The sequence below is a fragment of the Glandiceps talaboti genome, chromosome 14 (assembly GCF_964340395.1).
Source record: "Glandiceps talaboti chromosome 14, keGlaTala1.1, whole genome shotgun sequence".
Taxonomy (NCBI): Eukaryota; Metazoa; Hemichordata; class Enteropneusta; family Spengelidae; genus Glandiceps; species Glandiceps talaboti.
Genome location: NC_135562.1, coordinates 20,229,558 through 20,248,783, shown reverse-complemented (window position 1 = coordinate 20,248,783; position 19,226 = coordinate 20,229,558). Strand labels below are relative to the sequence as shown.

The window sequence follows — 19,226 nt, the reverse complement described above, 5'->3', positions numbered from 1 at the left end:
AGGGTAATGGCTAGAACTGATTATGTTTTGGTAAACATTTTACCCAAATTAATAGTGTATTTGCATAAATTACTATTTTTTTGTAATTGGGCATTATCTTCTCAGTGCATGCTTTCAATTTCATGTAATTTAATAAACTACGTCGACGGTGAGAGTATTAGTAAATTAGTAATTTGCATAATTAATTATTTCTGGTAATTAGGTTATATCTTAAGAATCCTCCCTACCCCTTCCCCTCCATCCCTACCCCTTCCCCTCCATCCCTACCCCAGCCCACCCCTACTTGGTTCATCCCTAATACAAGTTCTCTACTTAGTCAATATTGTAGGTCTAATACGTTAGGGTCATGAACCCGGAAATCTAGGGTAGTACGCATATGGACAAAGCTGCTAGATTTGGTTCAATCCTACATGAATTGTAGGGGTCAAAGTTCATCTTCAGTAAAGAAACTTCATCGCACGTACAAGAAGTCGGTTCACTTTTTAATGGAGAAGTCTTTTGTGAGGAATTGAATACATACACAACGAATGAATGGTTTTGAATAAATTAGGGAACGTACCTAAATTTGTGCCTAATCTTATCAAATTAATTATATGTTTATCAAAGACATATAATTCTTCTGTTACATTAACAATGAAATTTAAGTTCTTGAATAATTTTGCAAGACTATATTTACTTTCAGCATTTTGGAAGTTCTCGATTTGGTCAGAATTATTGATATGGGATAACATTTCACATTTGATAGCAATCATTCGTATCTGAACAGTATAACAAAATTATATTGATAAAATTATTTTAAAAAACCGATGAACTTCAATGTCACACCTCTTGCAATTTATATGTACGTGTTCAACTTTTCCCTATTTTCCTCATTCACTCGATATCACCTCAATCTCATACATAATCAAAACTTCTGGATTATTCTATTAAACATGTTTTTCTCTCGACCAAAAGTTATAATTTAATATTAATCTTCGTCACTTGGAATCAATCATTTCAGTTACACGTATCTACAGGTCATTGCATAGACACATCTATGGTATAGAAATCTTACGACGATCCCTATTCGTGGGTTGGGCACAAAACAAGTGTAGTTCTAATCGGAGACACCTCCTAATGGGTGTTATCACAGGAAGAAGACAATGTCTGAACCTGGTGGGACTTCAAAGAAGACGAGACATTACCTTGTTGGAATAGCGGCCACTGTTCTCATTGCTTCCTTTGGAGCGGCATTGTACGCAATATTTGTTTTTAAAAGTGGGTATCAGCAACAAAGCACTAGTTCAGACCAAGGTAAGAACGTTATAATTGTAAAAGAAAATACCTAGGACATGAAGGGATACTATAAGAAAGTTGTCGTATGTCATCGGAATAAAACCAAATGATATGTGATTTTTACAAAAAATCAAAGATGGAATTTTTGATGAGAAAAGGGGTCAGGTTCAATGCTATGTAAGGACAGTAGGAAAGGTAAACCAACTGAACTTGATAATTACAGCCGTTGCTTTCAAAAGAATATGCTTGTAGTGACACCCCCGAGTATCTGTGTATGTGTATGCCATCTGATTTAATACGCACTCACATTTTAGCTACATACATACACAGTGTATATTTGTGGTACTACACCATAAATATAATTGTGATTTAACTATCTGAAAGAAATATGTTTATTACAGATACGACTAGTTGGATGACATTGGGTGAATAGTCATCTTGTGACGTCACTTGCGACGGTGGTACTACGTCACGTACACGAGTTTGTTTTACTGATGACGTCACTAAGAATTGTATTGGAGATTCAGCTCAGTACAAGTCATGTGCAGAATAGAAATGTCCAGGTAATTATCAAGCAAATGACTTTTATAGATTAAAGTTGCAAGAAATAAGAAGTATCCGTAGACGATCTTGTAAACTTAAAAATGAATATAGTAACATCTTCAAGTTAGCAATCCAAGGTTTGTAAGCACTGTTTAATAACTACGGATAACGTTCCCTAATGTTCAGTTTAACACCACCATTCATGAATTGTTCTTGTTGCAATTGAGTACATATATGAATTTATTGACGACAAAATGAGTTCATAACATTTGGAAAGCGCTATATAAGAAGCCAACTTTATTATTATTAACACAGATTTATTATGTACAAGCGTGTGCTTGCAGGTGGTGTGTGTACGTTTGTTCTGTTGTTATTTTTAATTTGCATTTACATAATTTTCAAATCTATTTTGTACGTCACCTGCAATAAACTACAACAGCCAATAAATATATACTCGTATAATTTAATGGTTTATTTTGGTCAATATTTGGTTTCGCCTCTTTGATTCGTCGTCTTTGTTACTGATTTAACAGACTGTACACATACGTGTACCTATGGTACATTGGACGATTCCTGTCTATATTGTACATGTGAAAACAGTAACATTACAGGTAAAGTCAGTGAAGTGTCTGGAAGACCAATACGAAACGCTGTAATATCCAGAGCTGAAAATCCTCTTTCTTCAATCGCCACTACGGATATCACGGGAAAGTTCATAGTTCACGGCGCATGTGTTGAAGAAGCCTCACTCATTATATCCAAGGCTGGTTACAAAGAATTCAATGTCTCAATTTCATTTCCAGAAACACCAGGCACGGTTCATATTGACATTGTTCTTGTGTGTAGTAAATCTATGAAAACTTATATATTTCAAACTAGCGGTAGATACAGAGTGTTTGCCAGTAGACTGTACATAACATAGACATTTACTTATCAATGTAGATCATTTTGCAATTTGAGATTGTCGGTTTAATCACAAGGTAAGGTCAAAATATAATATGTGAACTTAAGATGCTATACATATCCTCAGACCTCAGAGTCGGTTACCGTGAAGTTACACGTTGCTCGTGCCGCTCTCGCACGTTTACTCGGAGACCAGTAAAAATTAGAAATCGCGCGCTCACACCGAAGTTCACTTCGGCAGTTCAGTCAGGACGATTTGACAATGCTGCGTTCACGTTTACACGAATTTTATAGCAGACTTATAATACTCCTAGCCGAATGGTAGACGGCATAATCTTCTCTGTGTCATTGTTCCCCAAAGTATGGCTTGAGTCGTCATGTCTTCACATGCTACGATCTGGTGTAGTTATCTCATCTGTGTGTTGGTCAATGACAATGGCTTGGATTACATTAACCGACTCTATTAACGGTTCGAAGAGCTCTATCCCATCTCAGTTGTTGTGTTCACGTTTGGGACGTAACCGATCATCGGACCAATATAACACATAGGTAGGATTAACTTTTGGGATTATCTCAAACCCACATTTTGTACATATGTCCTGTAAAACAGATGACTAAATCAATTTTTTCATCGTGGTGTTGATGATAACCAGTGTAGGTCTATATCGCACATTGAAAGTAAGGTTACCCGTAAACAAGGACCTTGAACATTTGAAAGTAATGAAGGCAACTTATATATTCAACTTAAATTTATCGGGTTTTCCTGAGGGCATGTAGGGAGCTTTCAGTAATTACACAGGAAGGGGTCGAAGGAATCTGTTCTCGGACGAGGGCTATATGTTTTAGAAAAGACGAGGGAACATTTTACGTTGGCTCATTCCATTATCTAATTTTGCATTATTTTGTGATGTTGGCAATGTGATGTAGGAAACAACTAATCCCTTTAAAATCGTAGAATAAAATTTGATGATTGACTATATTTTATAAAGTTACCTTATTGGAAACTAGTTTTTGAAGTGACTATGTAAAATCATCGATGTGGTGGCAGCCATTTCTACCGCCCTCTTGTAATTACTCAAAACTTCATGTGGTCATGTTGTTTGATACTTGTGTTACGTGTTTTTTGAAACAATTTCCAACAAATTTACTAGACTTAGAGCATGGGGAAACTATTCCGTTACTTTTATTCATCATCTCAGTTTTCAGCGAGCCCAAGTCTGGTCATGCGCTCGAGATTTCCGTGGGTGACGACACGCACTGTGTCTAGTTATTTAGATTGCTTATATTACTCAGTGTTGATAACACTCGTATGCGGTTTCATATAGCACGCCATGTTTATTGTTATTGAATAGTCTAGACATAGTTAGGTTATTGGAGTATAGGGCGAAGGAACAAGCAGACGTGGATTCTCTACTCCAATTTGACCCTTTTTATCGACCCAGTTCACGTTCGTTCCTATGTATTAGTATCGCGATTTCATATTCGAGCTAGTTTTTTAGAGTAACGGTAAAGTTTCTTGACCCCTAAGGCAACGTCTGTAATTTTTTGCGTAATTTGATTGGCTAACGGTCCCTGAACTTGGCCAGCGTCCAAGTCATTAGTTTACAGGTAAGTCGACCTTTAGTTATGATTGACAGGTCATTTCGACCACAAATTCGAACAGCGGAGTGAAATATCCTCAATTTCAGTAGTTAGAGAGTTATTTTTAGTCTTAGGCCATTCATGTGTAAATTAGCAGTTTTCTATATAAGTGGTAAACTTCAGAGCCTCGACGAACAGATTTTGCCAGTCTGTTCCAGGTGTAGCTCGTCGGATACTACTAGTGAAAGTAGACTTTGTGTGGTCTACTGGTCGGTTACTATAGTGAAAGTAGACTTTGCATGGCCCACCCCGTAGGACGTTTGTCGGATGGCAGAGATATAGAGAGATAATTTTCCCCCTAACGGTAGTTCAACCCGTTTGGCTATTGATACGTGCAGCAACCCTGATCTGTTCAACTTTACTCGAAGAAAATAAAGTCAAGTGTATCATTTGAGATATTCTTCTTCAGCGTATTTTCTGGCGATCTTTGGGTCGTTAAATAACCCCATACCATAGGTTCGATTCCCCTCCCCTATTCTTGAATTATCGAACCAGTGAGACATCGGAAGAAGATCACATCGACAACGTTACAATCGAAGACAAAGTTCAACTCTCTTTGGTTGCTGCTGGCCGAAGTTCGAAAATTAATCAACGGAAGTCAGTTACCACCTGGTGGCAGCTACTACTATATTTACGTCGATTCCCCTCCCTTACCCTTTAACCTAATTATTCTTTTACAGAATTTGACGTCAAATAACCAAAACAAACAGAACACAAATCATGACACTAGTCAATTTTATTTCTTACAAAAGTTACATTAGTTGTTTATTTTAGGCGTATTTTTATAGTCCGTGATTTAAAAATTAAAAATATGAAATATTTACAGTGGTAACGAAAGTGACACTTTTATCCAATCAAACTAGTATTCAGTTCACACAGTGCGAAACGTGTCTACATAAGTTTATACTTATTCTGCACAATAACGTGATTTATCTAATCGTATAGTTGAGATTTCACTTGAAAACAAATATCGTACACCAAGGCAACATTAACCAAAGTTCACTTTCCGCCTAATACGGTTGTTCGTGTCGAAGAACGCGTACTAAAACGTAAAGGTATGTGTGAAGGAAGCCATATATTGTAGACTCAAGTTCACTAAGAATGGCGTTTTCAAATTCAAAATAATTCTTATTTTATGTTACGTTTCCAAATTGTCTGTTCATCTTAGACTTAATGAAACTTTAACAAATCATATGATTTTCCATTGTCTTTCCGGTGACGTATGTAGAGTATGTAGACCTGAGAAGAGTCGCCATTCGACATCTTATTCAAAGGCAGCTTTTCGGTATTAGTGGCACCAATTTAGTTGATCCGCGATGGTTAGTATTTTTTATGAGTGGATATGGAAATATGGTAATCGTTAAATGTAATTTTGATGTGTAAATTGTGTATAAAAGTCACAAATCTTGAATCTTGATTGATGAAATTCTCGAACATACAAAACATCAAATTATACCTGTCTAATGTCGTTCAATCATGAAACCAGAAAACAATAAATATAACAACAAATGTATCAACTATTATTACTCTTAATGTCTTTATTGTTACCACTATGTCGTCTTCCTGGTGATTAATTCTGTTTATTTTTATTATAAACTTGACTTATTTACAAACATTTATATGTAAAAAAGTAATTTTATTTTCCTAACCATCTTGTCAAGATTTTCAAATTAAGAGAATCCAAGTTATTGCCGTGTGTCAAAACAATATACTTTTGTTCTTAATACTAGCCTCAACTATTTAATCCGAGACTTGTTAATATTTTCTAGTCCCTCGCTAATTTATCACAAATATGTATTTATTTATTTATTTATATATTTATGTATTTGTTTGTTTGTTTGTTTGTTTGTGTGTTATGTGTTTACTTACTTATGTGTTTGTTTATAAACTTATTTATTTATTACATTTTATTTATTCATCTTGGGTGATTAATTATTGTTTAAAGGTGATTCAAAATGCTTACATTCACTATCGCTAATTTGCTAGACGACATGTTTGTAAAACGCATTCTGGTTTTAAAACTTTTAACAAGCATCTGCAAACACCTTAAAATGACCCTTTTTCAGTCATTTCCCTTCGGATTTACTTACTGCTGATTATGAACAAAATACCACAACAACCTGTCAGACAACCAACCAATCCCAACAGAAGACCTTCTACAACTAAATAAGATAAGATATAGATGTTATGATGATGGAAACATCCTGGCACAGAACGACATTCTTTATGACAGCTGGCTATTCATTTTGAAATTAAAACTGACAATTCTTTATGGTAACAGATTGTTTTTTTTTTCACCAATTGACAGAACAATCTTTACTCACACTCTGCAAACCTCTGGGCCAAAAAAAATATCATGAGTAAAACAAAGATTACTTTATTAAAAAAATGTGGAGATGGAAGGGGAGGAAAAGGAACCAAACCAACTGGGAAGACTTTTACCAGGGAATGGAGACAAACCAAACAAAAGGGAAATTTCCTCAATTCTCCTTGACAAGGATAATGTAGATGAAATGGGTGATGGCAATTTCAGACACAAGTGTTGTCCCAAGGACTTTGTAATCATCTTGAAACAAAGAGAATGGCAGGATTAAGCCAGGAAAAAGTACACATTTTGATGGTGGGAGGAATTTGAATGGTAACTATAGAACATTGGTTTATTCCAAGATCAAGAAAGTGGTCCCTGAATGTCTGTTAGCTTTCTCCTATTGTAAAGTTGTAAGAGAAAATACAAGAAAATGCAACTCTAAATGTTGCTGTATCAAAGCATACTGCACATTTAATGGATGCCAGAAGTTCATGATAACATTGGATTAAGAGCCATTAGACTCCAGTGATAACATATAATTCAATGTTAGATGTGATGGTAGGATAAAACATGATTATGGCAAGTCAAAGGCCCGACAAATCCGTCAACCAGAAAGGTCACAAATAGCCCAAAAGATGTCAGATTCACCAGCTGGGGAATATAGGCTTAAGCAAATTAACACAAGTAATATGCAAAGTCTAATATATGGAAATATTACAGACGCTCAGACTGAAAAAGTATACCGAAAAATACAATCTGAGCATAAGAACAATGAAAGGTCATCAAAAGATATTTTTCAAGATGTTGTCAACACCAAACTGATGCAGAAGGTACAATGTAGATGAGGTCGGGGTCAGCCTATCTGGATATATTAAGAATCGTTATTAAAATCCCTTTACCGTCCACTGCTACATGGAAAAACAGTTAATGCTACTCAGGAAGATCAACAAATCAAGTATATTATACTTCGATGAAACGGGATCAGTAGTAAGACCACCACCAAATATCAACAACAGAATTTTGTATTATGCCATTGTCTCAAGTTTGCAAGCAGGAAAGCCACCACTTCTAATGGCAGAAATGGTTACCAGTGACCACTCAACTGTGCAGCTTCAATACTGCATTTCTAATGACACTTAAAAGGGAGACAAAAGCAGTTTGTGGCTCCCAACTTCAGCCCAGACAAGTTGAGACTGACTTCAGCTGGGCAATGATACAGGCTGTACTCATGGCATTTAACACAGAAGACATAAGAGGTTACCTAAAGAAGTGTTGGAATATTGTCAACATGAAATGCAGGAAGGAACAGCTGTCATTCACCATCATACATATATGTGCTCCTCACTTCCTCCACCTTATGAGCAGACAGTTGAGAGCAGTAATGCCAAACAAGAATCTGCGAAAGTTCACTCTGTATGTGATTGCAAGACTCCAAGCATCAACCACTTTAGAAGAGGCTAATGACATAGTAAATGCACTATCAGTTGTGTATACAGCCAGAACAAAAACAAAAACCTTTCAGGAGCATCTAGATTTTCTTACATCAAGAATCTACAACAATTCCACCAAGTCTGCTGTTGAAAGTATGGATGAAGAGTATGATGTAGAGGTTGAGGAAGAGCTGTACAACAACAGTACAAGATATACCATCAGAGACCACTCACCCTTCACAGGACACTTCAATGGTATGAGAAACAAGGCAAGAGAAAATATAGAGAAGAATGTTGAGAGGTCAAAAGAAGCTGATGATAACCCTTATAGGTGTGAAGATTTTTTGAAAATCATGTTCCAGAGGTATTTGCCATTGTTACCAGTATGGAGCGGGTGGATGTTGGGGAATCTCACACGATATACTTTAGATGGAGACATATGCTCGTTCAGCCAACAATATCAAGAGCTTCCAATGCAACCATGGAAAACTGGATGAAGATTTTTTGAAAATGCAAAGAAGACTCACCTTCCTCCTGGGAAATTCCTACGTTTCATGTACCAATCAGTAATAGCAAGACTGACTGACTGTGGACTCTATGTCCTGCAACAAGGGGAGAAAAACAGAGTCAAGAATCAGACTGATGGTGATGAAAGCAAAATGGATGGTGCAGAAGAAGAATTGAAGAAACGAGCTACTGTTATGGGTATACAAGGGAATCAAGAAAAGCAAGGACATTACTACAAGAAACCCAAACAATTAAAACAACCCAAAACACAAAGTGCAGACAAAAGTGAATATTTGAATGTAATTCAGAAAAAATCACCCACTGTCACTTCTAAAACAAGTTCAGCTTCAAATATTACTGCACACCAAACAAAAAAATTAGTGCACAATTATGAAAATCCACTCTGTTCAGATATCTGTACATCTGATATATTGTTTGGATATTAATAATCCCTATCATAAATAATTGTAAATTTACTTGTCATATACATGTAATGGCATTAACCCACTTTGAACCATTTTTTAAAGGATCAACTGGTATTGTCCAGGTATTCATCAGGCAACAAGTGTAAAATTCAGGAAGGGTATACCACCTGTCATAATTATTGATGCTGCATATGTAACTGAACACAAAGGCAGATTTAGAACCATGGCTGAATTCCCCAAGACAGTCAAGATACTTGACACAAGGTAAGACAACATAACATTTCCTTTGCTGAACAGGACAAGCATAGTTTTCTCTTTGCTCTGAAGGAAAAATAGAAAACAACAGTGCGTGATAACCTGACCAACTCTAGTTTTAAGCTGCTGACCCTAAACATTTTTTACATTCCAAAAAGTCAAATTATGATAGTGCACTTTTATTTCCCTTTAGAAGTTCTTGGCAAAGTACACTTAATTAGTTATTTTTTTAAATCACATTCCAGAGAACAATCTTATCTTTTCAGCCTATAACAGCACAGTCTGCATGTTGTGTTTGTCTACTTCTGAATCACATAATTGTCTTCATTTACTTCTTTCATACCCCATCAACTGTTATGGAAGTACTGTGACCAATGAGATCTTGTCATTGGGTCAAAGTAACTTTCAGACAAATAAATAAAATAAAATCCCAAGTGAAATCGACTTACCCTATTTTCTGAAGTCATGTTATTGAGAACAGACATTTTGTTTGTTCCCAATAAAAATCAATATATAGAAATTGTTGTGTTGGCATTCATTTTATCTATCCTTAATTTGTTTTGATATGAAAGTTATTATATATCAAGGTCTTACCAGTGTGCCCTCAAAGCTAGTTTGATGCACCACTGATGTAGACAATTTCTAGTCATAACGCATCTCTTACAGAATTGAACAACCGGCCGGTCCGCCCACCCTGTCTCAATAAATATCAACGAATAATACCGACTACACGACATGAAACAAGCCCCTTCCAAACATAATAAAGTAATAATATAAACCGAGTTAATATTCGGCAGTACTGGAGTTTCGATTGAGTCGATTTCAGTTGCATGTGCTGTAATTTATATGTTGAGTTTAACGGCCATAGCATGACAGCGATGATTGATTTATTTATTGGCTTGTTCATTTGTCATTTTTTGTTTATTTCGTGGCGTCCAGTTTTCGTCAACAAATATTGAAAGGAAATCACAACACCAAGTTATCTAAACCACGTCATTTTTACTTCCATGTCGAAACCGATAGCCTACTTACCTGCCACTGTGGCAAAACAATGTCAAAATCGAGCCTTCGTCACGATCGAGAGAAGTCTCCGCAAAATTCGAAACCTGGGGGGTAATCCCATAGGAAGGTGTACGGGTATGTGCCGCCAGGATGGGACACTTTTTTCCGGAAAAATCCCTAAACATGAGTCGACTTTTTAGCAGAAAAATACCTAAACATGGGTGAAAAACCTTCACATGCAATACACTGCAATATAATAAAGGTAAATAACATGAAGATATTCCACTAGAAATCCTTAACAATGGGTCTATTTTTTGCCTTAAACATGGGTCGATGTTTTCAACTTCGGCGGCATACCCCCATACGAAAATAATGGGAGTAACCCCCCCCCCCCCTGTATTCGAAAGATATCGTTGGAGTTTCGCCCGGCTCTGACGTACCGTGAGCCAAGGAGTGATTACAAAATATTACTCCACACTTGACATGTGAAACCCAGTCCTTTCACTGGTGCCAGTTTCTCCTTGCCATCGGACCGATATGGTCATGAAAATGATATACACACACGTCAGTTTTGCCATATAATGTCGCTGGGTGACATCACGTACATTTATATTGTTTAGTTCAAGGAACAATAATTTGAATGCAAAATGTACTATATATATATATATATATATATATATATATATATATATATATATATATATATATATATATATATACATGCCTACGTACCCGTGTGCATGTATAAATGTGTGCATAAATATATGTGTATCTTTTTAGGACAGGTGTATATATATATATCTCAGAGTAATAAGTAAGCCAAGTTGTTTGCTAGTTTTAAATATAAATATCAAGTGACCGTTTGCCAGAAATTGTTACCATGACGTAATATGCATCTTGATATCTTTCATTTTTCCAGCCATTTACTCTTGAGGATGATGGGGAACCCTGCGACGAAGTTGAAATTATGCCAGAAGTGGAGAGTGCACCCACAGTTTCCAATCGGAGAAACCAAGTTGTTTTGACGAGTAACGAACTCTCGTATGTGAGCAAATTAGTCGACAAATACGCGGCGGAGCACAACATTAGGATATCAAGTTCTATAGGCACACAGACAGAACAACATACACATAATGCAGAAACATAGACTGACAGTAATACAGTAATTTCTTTAAACCATGTTGACAACGACAACGACAGAAGACGATTGACAGTATTAGAAGACAAACTTGACATAGTGTTATCGAAACTAGAAGGTATCCAGGGACCATCAGCAACATCCTCACCGTTGTCCGATGTTATCATATCACCACCATCAATAAACCTGCAATATCCACCATCAATGCGCCCGCAATATCCACCACCATCACCACTACAGTTTAACAGCGACCACAACATGTCAAATGATATCGTCCATCTTGATGAAGACTACGTCGTACCAAAGGAGCTGGCAGAGGGAGAGTTGGCGTTGGCTACCAGCTTTACGAACTACGCCAAGAGGCTAGTTTACGCGGTATTTGCACCCGACGAAAGACGTAACCGAACAGTATCCGGAAATTCGACCAGGGGATTGGCCAAAAAACCTCTTTGCCCAATAAAAATGAGGGCGGTCAGAGAGGCACTCTTCGCATACCACCCACAGTATGTTCCGGCCGATAAGAGAGAAACAGAGTGGAAGAGATGCATTGTTGAAATAGACAAAGCGTTAAGAAAATATTAGTTAAAAGTACTAGTAGGTAGAAAAAAATATTCGCTGAATCGAAAAGGCCTATTGAGTTGAAATTTTGAGTGGCGTCTTTAAATGCCCGGATCTAAGTTTGTTTGTTTTGACGAAGTTTTTAGAAATAATATTGAATGACTTGTACATGATTTTTTCCCTTTATCTTTGCTTTGATTTTAAATGTGTTTTTTTTTTATTACAAATGATTGTGTTATGTCTCATAGTAATAAATATGTTTTGTTACTGTAAACTACTGGTAGTCGTGTGGATGTTTATTAATGATATTCAAAATCCTATCATAATGACTGTATGGAATCGGAGTATCGTGTTTGTGTTGTGAACTAGGATCTTCACATCGATCATGTCTAATGACGAATCAAATGTTCCGTTTTCAATAATCAATGAAATTTCCCAATCATGTCAGGGAAAATTAACTGAAATGAGTCCTCTCGGTCTTTGTCTTGAATCAGACCTTATGGTAGTGAAGGGGCCTGAAGTGATAATTTGTTTCCTTTTTTAAAATAAATCTCATAGCCATGCACTTCTTTTGTGCGCTCAAGAAAATCGTGCTCAGGCCACGACCTCCCCCCCCCCCCCCCCATTACATATGGTTGTGCAGTTAATTGCTGGCTCGCAGGCGTTAGCAACAAAGTTGATCTCTATTCAGTCTGAATACCCCAATGTCTTAGGTCTCCATTGCCGTACATGTATGTAGTTCATTGACATCTGGCAAGTTATCGAGGGCCTGTGTCCTCGATATAAACTACAGCTTTCGTATTCATGGTTCCACTCCTGTCAATCAAACAGAACTCTTAGCCAATCACAACTCAGCAAAGTCACGCCTGCTTACAGCCGCCATTTTGTCCCACATTGATCGACACTGTACTAGTGAATGTACGACACGTACGTGATTGAGCTGCAGTATTGCCGTTCCAGATTGTAACCGTGTTTTTGCGACAGTTCAAACGAAAATGGTGAAACGATGTGCTTGGGGTACGTGCAAATCAGATGAGCGGTATCTGGGCACCAAACCTACTATCCACTTTGTACCATTCCCCAAACCGAAAACGCAACTAGAAAAATGTCTGCGGTGTATAAAGCTGCGTGTGGCAGACCACACTACCAACTAAATACCGACAAAATCAATAAACACAAGTATGTCTGTTCTAAGGTAAGAATTATATATCTATACAAATTTATAAATGGTTAAAATTAACTGTTACAGTGTTCTTATTTTGCATTTTTCGCCTCGTGCAAGATTGTTTGTACTGAACTTCTGAAGCTGAACGATCGTTTGCAAAAATCGAACCATGGCCTCGATCCAAAGGGCAATGTTGTCTGCTTGAACTATTCTTCTTCTTGGTTAACATTTAAGTTCCTGGTTCAAATTTAAACTAACCCAGAGGTGTTTTCAGTAATTTAGACCTCTCAATCGACAGTTTACTCGAAAATTACTTGTCAAGATGTATGCGATGTGCCGTATTTATGGATTAATTAGAGAATATACTTAGTTCGTTGAATTAGATTCACCTTCATATTCAACTTACAGCTGTTTGTGTTTATTTTTAAAAACAGCACTTTCCGGGTTCTAATGGCCCAACTGATGTGTGTCCTGACCCGCTGCCAGCAGATGGCAGTTCATATACACCAACAAGACCACCACCGAAGCGAAAGGACAAGTGTGATGGTGATTTGTCTACTGTGCAGCCGTCAAAGAGAAAATGTCTAGCGCACATATTCGACAATGATCCTGTGTAAGTGAATGTTTAAATTTTCGTTTAGTAGACATGGTTTATGATGGTTCTGTTCAAATCATTTGTAGTATATGTTTGTTTAAAAGTTTCAATAAAAATAAATTACCAGTGTATTAATATTCAGAACATTACAAACAATATAGATGAGTGAGCTGTATTTTCAAATGTAGAGAAAACATACATTGTAATTTGTACATCGTCATTCATTGACTTTGTGTCATTTTATGTATATAATGGACAATATATCTGATCTCTTCACTCCCCCTCCCCTTTCAATATGAATGCATATATGTAATATATACTATAAATCATTTTTTTTCATAGTGTATCCATACATCCGCCATTGGTTAGCAGCAGTGGCCTTGTTACGGAGAGAAATGTAGGGACTCAGACAGAATGTGCTTGTAAGTACCAATGTTATTAGTCTAGTTCAAGTATAGTATACAACAGAGTTATGATTACTACGATCATCTCCACTCACTACGTATAGTCAAAGGTACCAACAAACCAGTTAATGTGGCTAAACCACCTGCTGGGCCAAGAGTAAACAGTGCATGTCAGTAGTAATCCATCACAAACAGACAGGCAGTTGTAATTAGTTACTTCCTTTAGACAATTGCTAATATCTACTACAGAACTCTTCATAACGTTGTCATGTTTATATCAACACTGTTGGGGTAGCACAGATTTCTTTGCTAGAGTAATGACCTCTATACATAGTGAGTGGAGATGATTGTGGTAATCGTAACTATATTGTATAGGAACTAGCCTTACAATGTTATTATATTGTGTATCAAACTGTACAATTTATAGCTCTCATTCTTCTAAAAAAAAAACAACCATGGAGTTGAGCAGGTGTCCTCTTACGTCAAATCTATTTCAAATTTCTGTACCACCATACATTGACAAAAAAACTTGTGTCATAAGATTTCTACCCAACCGTAAAATGTGTAAAAGATAAACTGTACTTTCTTTACTGACACAAGTAGCATTCTAGACATCAATCTACACACATCATTTTTGTCAACTTATTAATCAGAAACAATCACAATCAGTTTTATTATTCATATATTTTATTGGGGCTGCATACAAGTATGCCTGGGACACATACTATTGTGAAAGTCACACTATTACATACTACTATTACATATTACTTTTTGCAAAGGTATGGTTTTGCATACTTTTGGAAAAATGCACAGAGCTTCTGCAACATCTCCTGCATGTACTCAACATCTGGCAATATTCGTTGAATAAAAACATATATCTGTGTAAATACAACAAAATCACAAAATTCTGCTCCTGTTACCATCAACTGGCCCTGTACTTGAGCAAAATATGGATGGGTTCTTTTGAGCACTATTTCACCATCAGGTCCTCGATGCAACATGAAATTTGGCACTTCATTCACTGCCTGGTCGATGGTAAGGTTTCTTGCACAGTATGGGCACTTACATTCCATAATTCCACACTTTCCATGGTCGCATACTTTTCCATCTGGGGTCCCACCTAAAAAGCTAAATTCTGTATTTACAACAAGACCACAGTCATGGATATGTCTGCATGTGTGTACTTCAAGGTATTTTGATTTTGCTTTTGGCTCATTGCGTTTTCCATATTCTAATGAAGCAGCTGTGATCGATTTATGTTGGAACAAACTATTCAGAAACTTTTCAGATGGAGCAGATTTCCTGTTTAAAATTCTACCGAAATTTGATGCTGTTAAACGACATGCTCGGGACTTAATCCAGGTTTCGTTGTTTGCTTGTCCCCTTGTCTCTATTTCAAGTGTCTCTAGGTCAATTTGAGAATGTTCTTTATTCAAGGTACGATACTCCTCTGGTAGCTTTATTGGTGCTGTTTTTGGGAGGGTTGTTGGTCCACAGCCCATACCATCAGATACTTTAGAGGTTTTCATGTTGTTCATCTGAAAGAAAAGGCAATGACAAGTTCATTATAGATTACAAAATTAAATATTTGTGTGTTTTTATCTTACAGGGACATCACCTCTTGACCTACTTGTGCAAACTGCTGAAATGTCGAGATTAGAAAACAAACTGGAAGAAAAGGATGCCACCATAAAAAAACTTCAATCTGAGATAACAGAAAGGGACCTAAAAATCAAGAAACTTCAGCAGGATGTCACAAATAATTGTAAATTTGGTGTTGATTGTGTACTGAGAAGTCAAAAGAAACTTAAGGGCCTTTTTAAATACTATACTGGAATTAGTTATGTTAGATTTTTAGCCTTGTTATCATTTCTTTTACCAAATGATACTGTGTTATCTTACAAGAAAGTTAGGACAGATATAAAAAACCTAGCAGGTAAAGGTTGTCTCTTGTTATGTTTGTGTCGTTTACGGCATAATTTTGGACTGCGAGACTTAGCAGTAAGGTTTGGTTTAGGACTACAGTCAGCTGGGGATGTCTTTAATACATGGATTGGAAGTTAGGTCAAATTAGTATTTGGCCACACAGGAGTATTATTATGAATAAAATGCCTGCAGATTTTAAGAGGGACTTTCCAAGAACTGTCATACTTATAGACTGTACTGAATTAAAGACACAACAACCCAGTGCGTTGGCCCTTAAAAGTCAGTTGTATAGTGATTATAAGTCAAGAACGACACTTAAGAGTTTAATAGGATGTGATCCGTGTGGATCATTACTTTTTGTGTCCGAGTTATTTACAGGGAATATATCAGATGTACAGATATCTGAACAGAGTGGATTTTTAAAATTGTTGAAACAATTACTAGATAATGGATATCTTATCCCAGGTGATGCTATCATGTCTGATAAAGGATTCACAATTCAGAAAGAAATATCTGAACTTGGCTTGCAACTAAATATTCCTCCTTTTATATCATCGTCTTCTCAGATGTCAGTGGCAGATACACAGATTACAGAAAAAATAGCAAAACACAGAATCCATATTGAACGCCTCATTGCTAAAATAAAGACTTTTAAAATTGTTTCAGACATTATACAAGCCACTCTTTTTGAGAAGATCAACAGTATTTGGTCAGTGTGTTGTTATCTGACTCTATTTCAAGATGTCTTTGTGAAAGAGAAAACACAATAAACAAATAACTGGCAGGACTACTATATACACTCTGTTAATTTGTGGTGTCTTTTATTTACATATCACATCACATATTAAAATATATCCATCAAAGAGTTGTTGATTATTTCACATACCTGATAGGATAACATAGATCCCAGCTGCACTTCCCCAAAAGATGTATCTGTTGTTGGTACATCATCTGATACAGTATAAGCCAAGGGTGTTCCTTTCAGATTCTGTAATATGCCTATGTCAGTTGAAGTTACTTTTGGTAACCTGAAACATTTGTAAAACACAATTATAGGAGTTAATTACCTGAGTATTTAATCTGATAATACACATCCTCTTGAAGAAACCCACAAAATGTTTCTGTGTACTTGGCATCAAATTATGTATTTCCTGCACAAGTGTGTGGTGTGATTCAATTAGTATTTGCTGTGTTTAAACGAGACTGATACTATAGCATATTGTAAGACTTGTGGCTAGCAAAATGGCTATGACACACACACTGCACACACACATATATGACAGATTTTAATAAATCATCCAATGTTGACATATCCTTTCTAAAGAGATGCCCTCAGAAATGAAATCAAAACATTTTAACTTTTCCCAAGTATACAAAAGTTTGCAACATGAAAATGTAATGACAAAATCATAAACTATAAATCATGATGGTGTACTGTTTCTTACTTCTTATTAATGTCAACCTGACAGACTGTTGGTCTTCTCTTTCTCGTTTCAATGGTTGGTCTTGCAACTACAACATGATTTATTGGGACTGGTTTTATCTTTGGTCCCCTTGGAACATGCCACTGTTGTGGAATGCTGGTACAGCTCAGCTGTGCTGGAACATTAGTGAAGTTGTGTAGCTTCAATCCTTGTAGTGATTTTATCAAACCGATGACATGTGAACTGTGACCACTTAACCTGAAATGAAAATAAACAGCAGTCAGTGTTCAGTTATTGTTAACAAAATGTATAGACAGACAGTTACTAGTATACAACGCAACGACAAGGATCGTGCACGTACATGGTCTAAGTACGGCGGCAGGATGTTGCGGATACGGGTAGACATGCAGTATGATGGTCGAGGTACCGGTACATACACATACAGGCTGACCCTCCATGGAAATATCGACTTCATTCAACATACCGGAGTAATAATAAAATAATATCATGAAAAGTTTCCAAACAAAATCAACTCCTTTCATTAGTAATTAGCGGAAACTATATTTGTATGATTCATGAATATGCTAGGCCAGGGCGAGATGAAAGCGATACGGAAGTTGCGTCTACGCAGTGTTTACACAACAGGCAAACACAAAGTTCAAAGTACGTTTGTTCATATACTTTCCTACGTACGTAGAGGCTTACGTAGTTCTTTTATGATAACAGCAACAAATAATACAATTTTAGCAATACTGGTGAATTGTTTAAACATTTAAAAAAATTAAACTTACCCTGCCTTACAAGAACAGTTTGCATTCGTCACTTTCCTCAGTACTCGTGAAATGTCAACTTCAATTTTGTGCGGTGACTCGGACTTCCTCATTGATCGCCAGCATCGCGCCAACACTTTCAAATCATTACTAGTACTAATACTAGCGTTATTTATCTTAATGTCATTAACATAACCTTGAGTAAAATAATTGAGTCCTTTATCCTGTGCCTTTTTGGAAAGATTTGAAACTCCAGGTAGGTAGGCAATTGAGATATCGTCGGGTACGCTCTGCAGACGATCTCCATACGAATTTGCCGCAATGTTTTATTATCAGTACAATGTCCCACAAACTCAAAGCTTGTGGGGCGTAGCAACAGTAACCGTGGTGGGCGGGGCTTATTACGTAATGTGGAACCATGAATATAGCCCCAACCCCGGCTACATATATTGGTACATGACGTGTTATTTCAAAGAAGCCCCGCCACTACTGTAACACTAACAGTATGGTAAATTATAGGAAATCAACTGTAGCAACCACACATGACGAGATGTTTTGTTACAATTAATATACGTAGGATTTGTGGGGTAAATATCTGAAATTGGGCTATAAACTGAAAAGTATCACATATTACATTGTTAAAACAAATTAAGTTACGTCAAAACTTGGCAATCACTATATTATTATTGACGATCAAAGTAATGACGTGTTGTATTTACATGAATAAATTGAACATAATGTCAATCATTCTGCTGAAATGTTTTGATTGGTTGCTATCACTATAAAATGCAACTTTCCAGAGACAGATACAGTAGTGTTCGAACTGCATTCACATCACAGCGTGAAATACAGTATGGTCCATGTCATAACCAAGTTAATTGCTGCTGTCTGGATGTTGCTACTAATTTAAAGCAATGAACTTTGAGTCGGCGGTACTGGTGTCTATACCCTTCACCA

At 36.6% G+C, this 19,226-nt stretch overlaps 1 protein-coding gene across 1 annotated transcript; it reads left to right on the top strand.

Annotated features, from left to right (window-relative positions):
* Positions 1–16,257: 16,257 nt before the first annotated feature.
* LOC144445405 (uncharacterized) lies at positions 16,258–16,845 on the top strand. Its single transcript, XM_078134943.1, has one exon. It carries the CDS (start codon positions 16,258–16,260, stop codon positions 16,843–16,845), a length of 588 nt encoding a protein of 195 aa, XP_077991069.1.
* The last annotated feature ends 2,381 nt before the right edge of the window (positions 16,846–19,226 follow it).

What these genes read in the sequence shown, in the direction of transcription:
- LOC144445405 (XM_078134943.1), top strand. Translation starts at nt 16,258, where the DNA reads ATGCCTGCAGATTTTAAGAGGGACTTTCCAAGAACTGTCATACTTATA.